General features: G+C 35.5%; 1 protein-coding gene across 6 annotated transcripts in view; it reads left to right on the top strand.

Moving 5' to 3' along the window:
• LOC109098628 (sarcolemmal membrane-associated protein-like) overlaps positions 1–13,056 on the top strand; it is a 54,861-nt gene extending 41,805 nt beyond the window's left edge. For 4 of the 6 annotated variants that reach the window (XM_042766882.1, XM_042766878.1, XM_042766880.1 and 1 more), the window contains 7 exons: positions 3,305–3,424; positions 3,510–3,584; positions 5,130–5,435; positions 6,936–7,053; positions 7,531–7,702; positions 8,202–8,336; positions 10,891–13,056. In XM_042766882.1, the coding sequence (XP_042622816.1) occupies positions 3,305–3,424; positions 3,510–3,584; positions 5,130–5,435; positions 6,936–7,053; positions 7,531–7,702; positions 8,202–8,336; positions 10,891–10,983 (1,019 nt within the window). In that variant the 3' untranslated portion in view covers positions 10,984–13,056. Of the gene's footprint in view, positions 1–3,304; positions 3,425–3,509; positions 3,585–5,129; positions 5,436–6,935; positions 7,054–7,530; positions 7,703–8,201; positions 8,337–9,255; positions 9,344–10,890 lie in introns of all 6 variants that reach the window. The other 2 variants (XM_042766881.1, XM_042766879.1) reach the window with 1 other exon arrangement.
• Positions 13,057–13,217: the final 161 nt, after the last annotated feature.

Genomic DNA, 13,217 nt, shown 5'->3' with positions numbered 1-13,217 from the left:
TGGATTTACTGCCGAACTGTATCTGTCCTAAATGAGAGATATGACACAGCAGAAACCTCACTGTTGGCTATTCAGGACGTCACCGTTCATTTTTCTTAATGTCACCATTCAATTAATCTTAATTCAGTCATCAGCTCGGTGATGGGCGGTGAGCTCATGTCCTTTTAACGGGACATCAGATAAGGAGTGCCGGCTCGGATCAGGGAGGAAGTGCCAGTTTCAGCACCTCATTGTTCGAGGGCACTCTTGAGGAAGCGTAGGACGTGCCAGGCAGACTCAGAGGCGTTTAGCTTTTCTCTATCTTATTATTTCTTCATGATTAAACGAGGCCTATTCTTCACTTGAGTAGCATGCATGTGTTTCCAGCTGAAGATAATGAGGAGAAATTTGGATAGATACTGTAAATCACACTTTCTGGTGCGATTAAAAAATACTAAGCTCATAAGTGGAACTTAGGTGTTGTGCATATTAGGTCAAGCTGTACATTTGTATATAAATGTATATAAAGTTATCTTTGGAAAATTATGGAGAATATTGATTAGGCATTAAGTGCATTAATTTTGTATAAAATTGGGTGCCAAGCTGAAACCAGTTAACTGCTTTTTCATCCCATTAAATAAGTGATTCTCAATCCTTTTGACTCCAAGCCCCCCCAATCTCCGAAATACATGCATGCATGTTTATAGTACTTCCACTGTAATGAGAGAGCTGCTTTTTTCCCATTTTTTTATTTTTTAATAATTTATTAAATTAATTCAATACAATTAAAATAGATAATAATAAAAAAAAATAATCAATTTGAAATCAAAAGTTGCATTTCTGATTTTAAAATTTCAGAACATTCAAGAACTGAATGTTCTTCAAGGTTCAATAATGAATTGAAATGGCTTATAGGTTTTTTAAAAAGTTTTTAACACAAATAGCAGTTCTACCCAAATAGTAATTTCTACTCATAATATTTTAATATTATATTAATATTTTTGAGAGTGACATAATAAAATTGTTTTGTTTTTGTTTTTATTTATTTTAAAAAATATTTCTGTAGTTTTTTTTTATTAGCTTTTTTTTCCAGCTTTAATTATTTTAGTCCCATCAAGGTTATTTATTTATTTATTTATTTTTTTATGGCTTTAGTTAACTATAATAACCCTGGAGCAAAATGTGATGACAGTTCTCACCTTGACTTTTAGCTGTTTTCGCTTATAAGCTTGTTTTGTCATATATTGAATAAGTGAAGCCTTTTTTGACCCCTTTAAAAATTTGTTTAGGCCCCGTAGTGGGTCACGGCCCCCTGGTTGAGAACAACACTGATCCTGTGTGTGAGGCAGATATCTTTATCAACATCTTAACCGTTCAGTTTATAATAGTCATTCAGAACTCTGCTGTATTTGTCTTGTATCATAAGACATTTTTGCATAATGATTTGATTTGTCTAACAAGCTTTTGTTATATATGGCAATATGCGTCACTAGGAGGCGCTGTTGAATTGCTGTTTCAGCCTTAGATTGCATCTACACCGAGGCCTCTGGCATGAGTTATTCAATTGCTTTAATAAAGAGTTATCTGAACACATGTAACCTTATATGGCTGTGATTCACAATCTCAGCCATAAAATCCTTTTGAGACGCTCTTGATGAAATCACTGAAGGAGGAGCGTAATGAGATTACACACCACTTCACGCACCCTCTCATTAAATAAATGGCAAAACTTCAGAAACACCACTAAATAGACGAGTTCATTACATCATTCTGCCTGAAAGCAACTCCCTCGCTCGCAGTAAACACCCTTCGTCTGACATCATGACGGATTACCAGCCCTTGAATTAGCACATGACTTCACCGACATCTGTAGAGTGTTCAGAGAGGGGGACGTTCATCAGTTTATGGTCAGAGGAGGTTTCCCAAAAGCCCGTTGTTACAAGACCACATGAGAGACCAACTGGATGCTCCTCAGAGAGACTGCAAATGTGCACTTGCTCGGCATGAAGTCGTATGAGGGAACGCAGGAGAGTGTCTAATGCCTCTTTTGCTTGGCCTGGTGCAGGTCATCTCAACGGCCCATTTGTAGATCTTCCATTAGAGCTGTCTGACATGCGCTGGACTTACGTAATCAGGCTTCAAGTTGTGTCAATGCATTTTGGATATTCTGTTGCATGCCAGGTCGTGCATGTTGTGCGTTTGCACTCGAGTTGGTCTCATGCTCACAGTGGCTGTGGGCTTTTAGAAGAAGCACAGAAATCTGATTTTATATGTCTGCAGTTTGTGACAGTGAAAACATCCGTTTATTAGGAACTGCAGCATTTTTACATTTGCATTCCTGTGCAAAAGCCCCTTTTTTTTTGCATATCTAGAAATGCGATGTTTGTATAAACCAATTAAATAACTTAAATGCCTCTAGATATGAGTCAAAACTACATATTAGTAACTGACGGTTGAAATGCATCACGATGAAAGTTTTGCTATTCAAATGCATCTATTCAGTGAATGGTACAAAAACTGTTCCAGTTTCTTTCAGGGATCAAGTTAAAATTTTTTCTTTTTAAATGGATGTATTCAGTGATTTTTATTAAGATTTTTTTTATTATATTTCATTTTTTAAATGCTCAAATAGTATCAAAATATATCAAAAATAGTGGTGAAATTTTGCAGCTCTAAATGCACTGGCTTTCAAAGTTTTTATAAATGATACCACAATGCAAATTATGCCTAAACTTTTTTTGTGTGTGTGTCTTGTAACTAATGGCTTCTTAATTTGTTTAAAAAATACACTATATCTTTTTAATTAGGTGGTATTAAAAAAAAAACTTCATTATATTTAAAATATCCTTTGATGTAAATTTTTATTACAGTATTTAAATGCTCAAATAGTGAAATTTCTCAATTTAGCTTTTTTTTTAATGACTGTGTCCTTAATGCTCGAATATATGTGTGCTGAATTGTGATTTCAAAACTTTCACTTACTGTATCAGTAAGTTTTGCAGCACTGAAACTCAGGTGCAAATTTTGCCTGAACTAAATGGGATTTAGAGCTATTGGCTTCCTAAAGACGTGTTAAGATGAGAAAAATGAATGCATCATCAGTAAGGGGCTAGAATCATTAAGAAAAGTACTAGGATTTCGCAACAAGCTGCATTATTTAAAGCATCGTTCATGTTCAGGCAGGAAGAGTTACTGTATAAATGCAATACTATGGGTGTGAGATTTCATGTCAATTTATCTCTCTTGATGTCTTTTTTACTTTGTGTCAGCCATGTTATTTCTTCATTCTCCCTCACTACAGCATCTGCTCTGTGTGTATCTGTAGAAATGGACAGGAACCTGGAAGCTGGAGACACTGAGCAGGTCATTCCACACCTCCACCGAGAGCTGCAGGAGGCCCAGGAGCTCGCCAACACTGGCAAACAGAAATGCCTCGAGCTGCAAGGTACAGCAGGGTGCTAAACGCTCCTTTAATAGTGATTCGTCATTAATGATCGTGGGTCATGATTGCACTGTCTTTTTCTCATCAGCTCTTCTGGAGGAGGAGAGGAGAACCAACAGACAGCAGACTGAAGAATCTGCTAAACAGATCCGCTTCTTACAGAGTGAGTCATTCAACACTTACATGAATTGTGCTTTAATCTTCAAAACGACTTTAAAATCTAATCAGTATGGGTTGATGAACCGTTTTTAGTCACGCACCCAAATTTTCTTTTCTTTTTTTTCAAAAACATTAAGATTGAAAATAAAGATTTTATTTAGCAGAAAACAGAAAATATGCGTTTTTTTTAAATAATCAATAACATATTTAATGTATTTAATAATCAACTCTGAAATAAGTTATATATAAACATTTAAATTGCACATAAGGCATTTTTATCTTCACTTTTAATGGTTTGAGTGTTTCTACTCCAGTTCATTGTTGAAATTAATTTTTACCTAAACCGTGAAACCACAATAAAAATTTTCATTTAGCATTTTTTTAAATAATTAATTAATTAATTAATTACATTTATTTACTAATCAACACTCAAATAAAAACTGTGTTGTGTATATATATTGCAGGTTTTTATATAAAATGTTTACTGATTTATGGTTCTGCCCCAGTTTTTATTGAAATTATTATATTTTACCAAAACACCAAAAATAAAAATTAAAGTCTTCATTTAGCTGAAAAACTTTTTTTTTTTTTTTTTTTGTAAATAATCAATTACATTTGTTTTAATAATCAACATTCAGAATTGTTGCATATAAACATTAAGGTAGTTTTATATAAACTTTTTAATGATATAATTATATTTCTTCTCGAATTCGTTGTTGAAATATTAACATTAACACTGTCTGTAATATAGAAAAAAAATTGTTTTCATGACAGATTTATTTAATCATACATTAAATAATGAACATACAAGGTTAATTAAAAATATAATGAATATGTAATATAGTGCATATATTTATAAAAATGATCCTCTCTAGAGTTATTTTTTGTAGCTGACTAATGAGTTCATGGAAATTAAATGGCTTTCCTGAGGTAAAAGTTATGTTTTATTTAGGATTTTACACGATTTAAACACTTTGAGTGATTAAATGAGACATGATGCATTACGTTATGTCGTACAGTTTTATTCAGCACACCTTCTGATGTTCATTCATGTTTTTTTTTTTTTTTTTTTTTTTTTTTTTTGCTATAACTAGTAGTAAAGAGGCAGAGATGATTGGTTTACGTGCCGATTGAACTGAGTTGCTACAGTGGTCTGTTACGACACACGAAGAAGCATCAAAACAACATTTATTGTTTGAATTTTGTTACAAATTTTGAATGCTCAGTTTTTGTTTTTTTTGCACATATCAAAAGCTCAAACCTTTATGCGATTACTGGATTTCAGAAACGCTATAAGTAATGTTTACTGAACTGAAAACAGCACCGACTGAAAGATCTCTGTTCATCATAATGAAGATCGATTAAAAAGGAGAAATCAATATTGTTAATCCAGCACTAGCCATAGCAGAAATGCTAATTAAACATCACAGCTTTGGTCAATGATTTCAGCCCTCCAAAACCAAATATTTCTGTTGCCGTTTTTGAATTTTTAGGCGTATTACCACCCATTAATCATGACGAAATCACTGCAACTCTTCTTTGTCTTCAGCTCAACTGGCGAAGCTCCAGTCTGATATGGAGGCTTTGCGTGAGCAGAGAGAGAACACTATCAGCACCACCCGCGAGGAGCTGTACAGCGCCCAGGAGGAGATCCTGTTGCTCCGGCACGCCATGGAGGCCTCCACAGCAGAGCGGGAACGAGAGATCGCCGCCCTGCAGGGAGACCTGAGCACCGTCACCGCTGAACTGGACAAATGGAGACAGACGGCAGCCAAGTATGAAGTGGAGATCAGCAACCTGCAGGCCAGCTTCCAGCTCCAGAGCCAGCACCAGGAAACAGCTAGCCAACTCCAAGGTACTCCATCAGTTTTGGGCTGTTAGGAGCCCTAGCTGAGCAGAAACACTGTTAAATCCAGATCCGGTTCAGCTTAGCATGTCGTCATCTGTGAACCTGCTGCATCCCTCATGTGCTGTTTGGCTTGTAAAGTTCCCTGGATGTCATAAATCAAGCTGACTTCAGAGGAACAATGGCTGAGATCATCACTGATCTCTCTCTTTTCTAGCGCCTTTGATTCCTGTTTGGAAACATTTGTTTCCTCTATTTTGCATTGTTTGAGTGACTGGCCATGAGAAGAAAGCTGAGTGAGTTAAATGAGTAAAAAACATGCAGTACTTTTAAAAAGATTGATGTCAGTGAGATTTTTATTGAGAAAAGATGCCCTAAATTGATCAAAAGTGACAGTAATGACATTTATAATGTTACAAAAGATTTTTTTTTTACATAAATGTCATTCTGTTGTACTTTCTAATCATCTAAGAATCCTGAAAAAATAAGGTTTCCAAAAAAATCTGAAGCAATGTTGATAATAGTCAGAAATGATTCTTGAGCAGCACATCAGCATATTAGAATGATTTCTGAAGGATCATGTGACACTGGAGTAATGATGCTGAAAATACAGCTTTACATCACAGGAATAAATTACATTTTAAGATATATTCAAGTAGAAAACAGCTATTTTAAATGTTAATATTTTTTCACAATTTTACCTCAAACTTTAAACTTTTAAAATGATAGTGTAAGTTCAAAGATTGAATATATATATTTCTCCACAGCAGAGTGTAATGCATTGTGGCTGTACTATCAAAACTAATGTTTTTAAATGTTTTAAGTTTGCTGTAAGTCTTTGCATCTCACAAGACTGATTTCTTCACATCTTGAGAAGGCACACATGCGGTATTAATTTCACTAGGGTCTTTCTCTCCAGGCCCTCTTTAATGTGTCGTCCAGAGTCACGGAAACAGTTTTATTATCGTCCATCCTGCTGGGTTTATTTATTATGTATTGGATCCTTGTTTTGTTTTTCACAGAAAAATGTACGTAAAAGTATTTTGACCGTGCTTCTGAGATCTTTTAAAACCATTTTAGGCTACACCGAATCTCAACTAGTAAAAATAAACACGACAGGATAAATTAATACTAGTGATTTTTACCAAAAAATAAATAAAATCCAATCTGACCCAAAAAAATCTGCACACAGACAAACTGGAGCGAAAGACAGGATGTTAAATTAACCTGTGTTTTGAATAACTATAAATATGATTTTGTTTTAATATTGTGTCATCACTTAAATCATATCAATGTATAATAAATATTTTAATGTATTATATATTTTTCTTATATTTATGTACGTGTGTGTTAAAAATTATATGTAGTACATTGTTAGATGTATATGTACCTTTTTTAAATTAATGAACTGAGCAGTGGTTACACTTAAATACTGTATTGAGGTGTTTGAACTGTGAGTGGAGGGAATCAGTTTGATAATGCGTTTTTCTCTCTGTGTCTCTGTTTCAGGTGAATTGGAGAAGCTTCAGGCCGAATGCTGTAGTCTGCAGAATGAATGTGACAGTCTGCGGGCTGAGAAGACTACTCTCAAGCAGAAACTCCACAGACTAGAGGAAGAGCTCGACAGGTGGGTCACATTCACACAGACAGACTCTCTGTGTCTTTTAGATCATTTCACACAGCAAACATGAGTCACAAGTTTAAATGGGTTTCGAGTACATTATGTCAGATTCCCCACCTGCTCTCTTAAATGAAGAATGTTTGAATCATCAATATTGCACAACAACTGCATCGCTTTGTATTTACAAAAGACTTTTCAAATGATACTTTAATAAACAACTGGCTACCATTGTAATATTTAAGTACCTTTGTCCTGTACTTAATCTCCACCCTAGGCAGAGTGTGTGTTTATGTCTATGTACTGAAGTTATCATTTTATAAGTCACCGCTATGAGCTCATCCGCCCTAAAGCGTCACATCATTATTAGGAATGTTCTACAGCATTCTTTTCCATGACATGAATTTATTCCATTCATTAGTTCATTTTCTGAAAACGCCACAGAATGTTAATCTTTGACTTTATTTTCCTGTCTTTGTTTCTCAGCTCCAGAGAGCGGAGCGCGACGCTCTGCAGCAGCCTAAACGCTCTGGAGAAATCCCAGGGTGACTTGGCGAATAAACTGGGCTCAATACAAGACCAGCACCAACAGGACGCTAGCAAACTGAAGGTCCAGCTGGCTCGAGCTGAAAGCCACACCAGAGACCTGCAGAAGGAGGTACGAGCAGCCGAAGACCACCCAGACCTTTTATTGAAACCAAGTTGCCAAAATGCACAACCATAAACGCATTAATTTCTTTTATTCAGCAAGGCTGCATTAAATTGATTGAATCCAGAAATACAAAATCTCCACAAAAATACAAAGCAGCACAACTTTAATTTCAACATAAGTAAAAAAAAATGTTTCATGAGAAGCAAATCAGCATATTAGGATGATCTCTGAAGGATCATGTGACACTGAAAACTGGAGTAATGATGCTGAAAATTCAGCTTTGCATCACAGGAATAAATTACAATTTAAAATAGAAATCGCATAGAAAACAGTTATTTCATACAGTTATAATATTTCACAATTTAACTTTTTTTCCTGTATTTTTAAGCATATAAATGCAGGCTTGGTGAGCAGATGAGGCTACTTTAAAAAAAAAAACTTTACACACCCCAAACATTTTTTTTTTTTGGTGCAACGATTACATAATCTCTCTTTTTCTCCCCAGTACAACGACACTCAGAATCTGCTCTCAGATCTCCGGCAGCAGTATGAGCAGACGGAGCAGGAGAAACGATCCATCAACGACGAGCTGGAGCAGTGCAAGGTCAACCTCAAGCTCCTGCAGGAGAAGGGCAGCAATGTGAGTCTCACAGCCAGCACACATCATTTGCAAAGCAACAACAAAAAAAAAAAACTCAGCAGGCATTAAGATCTTACTCCAATTAATTAGCTGTAGTCTACATTACACCTTTTAGCGCGGTTGTCAGCAACTAGTGATAGATCTTACTTCACTGTTTCGCACTGCTCTGGAAAACGCAGCAGAACACACATATATCTGGCACGATTTTGTGAGTCGTTAGCTAATATTATTTGCAATTCAGCATTTGTAGGCATCATAGGTGCATTCAGATGTTCTATAATACCCTCTAAAGCTGTAGCTAAAATACACTGTAGGTTTCATTGGATATTATTTTTTTATCAGCTCATATTGTGCATATATTTATTAACCACTCAAAGACTTGAGATTTTTCATTTTCAGGTTCACTCACTTTTTTTTTTTTGACACATTTTAAAATTTGTTCCTCTTTTTTTGGCCATTTGTGCACTTCAGTTTTTTTTCAGCTGTGCTACACAGAACTGTAGTTATCACCTTAATATCCCACAGTTCCCTCGGTACAATCCCTTGCACACTGCCGATTGCAGTCACAATCACTTCATGTGTCCTTGATTTTAATTTAACACGGATAAATTGTTCTTTAAGTGAATGCAAATAACCAGTTTATTGTTTGCTGTGATTTATTAAAGCCTTGAACACTGTCTTTGTCCCTGACGTCCTGCTTCTAGATGTTCAGATGTGTTTGTGGTTCTGGGGCGTTTGATATTTATTGTTTGTGTTTAATTTATCGATGCTCCTTCCCACCACACCCCTATTTATGGCCATTTTTGTTTGTATATGTTTGTATGTTTGTTGTAGTTGTTCGACTCCCCAGCCTGATTTCCGTTGAATAGTTTGAAGATTGATTTTTTGTTTTATTTGTAATATCCCTTCCCTCCTCTAGCCATCCATATTGCAGCCTGTCCAAGCCATTTCCATCGGTCTATTCCTGGCTTTGCTGTATTGGTGCTTCGGCCAGTTGTGGTAGAAAGGTACACACGCTCCTGTTGAGTCTGTTTGTGTGTCTCCACCTCTGTATATATCATCACGTGTATATATGACCTGTGCATGGCAAACTCTCATCCGTCATCTCTTGCACCCGCTTCACCCCAAAATCCCTTTTCGGAGCTTGGCAACACGTGGGAACTCTTAACCTCATCCTCATCCACCCAGAATCACCAACTACTAACAAAACACATTAACTGTCTCATCTTGCTTGGATCGCTGTAATGGTCTTGTAAATCTCTGCATTTGGGGATTTTGGATGCTATTTTCTTTTTTTTTGTTCTGTTGTGGGGTGTTTTTGGTCATCATATCATATTTCATGTTTCATCCAAAAATGAAGATCCTGTCATCATGTACTCCCCCTGATGTTGTTTCAAACCTGTATGACTTAGTATCATTCAGAGAACACTAAAGAAGAGGTTTTGACGAATGTTCGTGCTGCTCATTTCCATGCAATGAAGGAAAAAAGTGATCAGTGGCTGTCAAACTGCGAAAATAAGTAAACGACAGCCCATATGACTATACATGCAATAGCCATACAATAGAATTTTGTTACGGTCAGACATTGCCCTCTTTTCGATGTTGTTTATTCATGCTTTTGCACATAAAGACACGTTTTGCTATCTGTGGCATTAATTGCCATTGGTTCTTACTTATTCATATAGACTGCTTGTTCCCTTTTTTCGGGGATGAGATTTTTTTTTTGTTTTTATACTTTTTGTATACTAAAAGTATGACCAGTGTAAATCGCATAAATCAGAGGAACAAAATTGCTGTTTTTAAGTTTTATGCCAAAATTAATTAAATAAATAAATAAAAAAAGCTCTAGTTTGTTTCAAAGCAAAAAATGCAGACAGCCATAAAGATTTTTTATTTTAATATTAATCATATTAAATATTGTAATTTTATATATTTTATTATATTCAATAATTTATTATAATAAATTATTATTATTTTGTAAAGTATTTAATTATCATTAAATACTTTTTTTATTTTACAGTACAATATTCTTTATTTTTTATTTATTGATTTAATATATTAATATATTTAATATATTTTAAAATAAAAATATTTTATTATATTTATTGATTTAATATATTAATATATTTTATTTATTTTTTAGTGATTGTAATTTGTTGGTGTATGAAGTTATACAGGTCCGAAACAACATGAGAGAGTAAATAATGTCCAGCCTGTCATTTTTGAGTGAACTGTTCCTTTAAACGCAGCTTTTCTTTCTTTGAGTTTGAAGAAAGATGGTTGTTTTTGCCTTTTATTTGCTTTATGACTCCTGTGTGGTAACTGGCTCTCCCAGTTTTACTTAAATATTTGCTTCACCTGTCTTCTCTCTTTCTCTCCATTTTATTTATTTATTTTTTTTGTGTGTGTGTGTGGTATTTCTCTTGCAACTCTTTGTCTCTTACTATCACCCAGGTCTCTCTCTGTCTCTTTAGCTCCAGTCTCCAGTGCTTCTGTCCTGGCTGCTCTGGTGCATCTTAAATAACCGTTATTAATTCCATCCTCCTCGTTTCAGAGCGGTTGGATGCCCTGGATGCCGGTGGTTGCCGCCGTGATTGCCGTGACAGCAGTGGTGCTTTATCCCAACTTGTCCAAGAGCTCCTCCTGAGAACCAATCAGAACACTCGTCTCCACCACACAGCACCGCCCTCTGTCCAAATCCCACACGGTCTAAACCTGAACGTAATACCTCGTTTTGACAATACAGCCCCAATGTCTGTGTAAAATGCAAATGTATATAGTATAGAAAGAAAGAGGGAATAAAGTTGTGTAATGCATATTATAAAATAAATAATCTATCAGCGTTTTTGTCACTCGGATGGGAATTTGGATTATTAAAATGGCCTAAACTAGGTCTACTGTTTCGTTCTCTGTTAGCAAGTTGTTCTTGTGGTTTGCCATGTCAAATGTGGTAATCCAGTTAGATGTACAGCCAAATCAGAATCTGAACTCTAGGGCACAGAGGGGCGAAGTGCCTACTTTAAATATTACTAGGACTAGTTCACATTGAAGTGCCACTCATGCAGTGTAACATCAATTCGAATGGGAAAAAAAAAGTCTAAACTTCACGTCTGTGCTGTTATTGTGTTCAACCCGACATGCTTCTAGCACAGTGATGTTGTTGTTCTCTATGGCTGTTTCTCTTGTACCTTGTATTGTAAGCAAATGTTCACGTCAGAGACACTACAAGTATCTAAGCGGTTTTGAAATCCGACGTTCTCGACATGTTAGGATTGCGGTCAGTGTCAAACGGATGGAGCGTTGACCTAAAAAAATGAAAAAAAAAAAAACACAACAAACGTAGCTTTTTACCAACATACTGTCCTGCTGTTCGGACTGAGATGGAGCACTTTGAGTTTCAGTACTTAAACTCCTACAGTACCTCCTGAAAAAGGCTCTGGGATTTTGCTGCCTTACCTGTAACATAAGTTACTTCTTACAGAATGAAATTGGATGCAAAGGCTTTAAAATGAATGGGGTAAATGGGTGAAAGTGTCACAAATCCACTCTCGGGTGAGAGTGGGTTATTTAGAGGGTGAATGGGAATGGGTTGTTTAAATGTGAATGTGCAAGTTGCTTTGAGACTGCAGGAAGACGAATTAACCAATGATGTGTTTGGTGTGTGGTTCACATTTGTCTGCTGTGCTGTAAATAAACAGTCGTGGAGCAAAAAGCCCAACTCATCTGGTTCAACGTGTCGAGGACTTTATTTTTGCATTTTTTTTTTTTTTGTTTAACTGGAAAGACATACTGCAACAAAAATCCGTTGAGCACTTCAACATGGATTTGACCATGAATGCAAAAAAGCAAAGCTTGTAGCACAGAAAGGATAGCTTTAAACTGATCTCTTGCATCGAAAGCAGTTTTTGTTTTTTTTAAACAGCATGATGGAATTTGTTATTTCTAAAATCCGTTTGAAACATCGTCCTTCACGTTGGAAGAATGCTCACAGGCCGTTTGTAAATATGTATGTATGATTGTTTGTGTGTAAATATGTTATAGTCACAAAATAAACATTGGATATAAATGATATCAATCACATCTAATTTGCTGCTGAAGCCAGTTTTTAGGATATGATGCATTGGCCTGGTCTCTTCCTTTTAATTGAGATACCGGTTCTCCGTTCGAGTTCGTTTTAATTTAGTTTTATAGATGCATTTTCAGCTTTATTTTGTCTTGAACACATGCAGTTTTCAGGTTATTGATTCCATATTCAGAATGCAAATTTAACAGCAACAAACCTTAGAACTAAGACGATGTAAATTTAAACCGGTCGTAGCTGAACCTATCAAGGCTCCTTTTTGTAAGCATCGAGTTTGTATTTTTGTTTTTTTATTCTCTGTCAGTTCATAGTGGTGGAATAAAGCTAAACCTGGGCCTTTGGGAAAAGATCTCTTTAAACTGGTCACCAACTACCTACCAAGTCAGTAGAGTACAGTACTATATACACTGCCTGTATATAGTTTTAATTCGTAAATAATGTCTTTGAAGTGATTTTTTTTTTCTTGAACTGAGAGCTCGGAATTACACTTTTGTTTTGAACATCAGAGATAGTTAATTGTCAGAATTCTATTTTGTAAAGAGAATGATATAACAAGAGCTTCTGGAATACAGATAAAGGGTATTTGCACTAACAAGTGTGATGTGCATGACTTCAATAAAACAGCTTCACTTTCCTTGACTAGTTTGATTCTTTTCGGGCAACACCTATATCATGTTTTTTAATATATAAGAATATAAAATGTAAGTTTTCTGTATGGATTTATCATTATTTAGCAAGCAAACATTCACCAATGTAATGTATGTGCGCTGCTTCCGGTGTCATTAGTTTCTAGTTATTAC

Source organism: Cyprinus carpio, chromosome A11 (genome assembly GCF_018340385.1).
Source record: "Cyprinus carpio isolate SPL01 chromosome A11, ASM1834038v1, whole genome shotgun sequence".
Lineage (NCBI taxonomy): Eukaryota > Metazoa > Chordata > Actinopteri > Cypriniformes > Cyprinidae > Cyprinus > Cyprinus carpio.
Note: the sequence above shows the minus strand (reverse complement) of the source record. Positions and strands in the feature narration are given on the sequence as shown.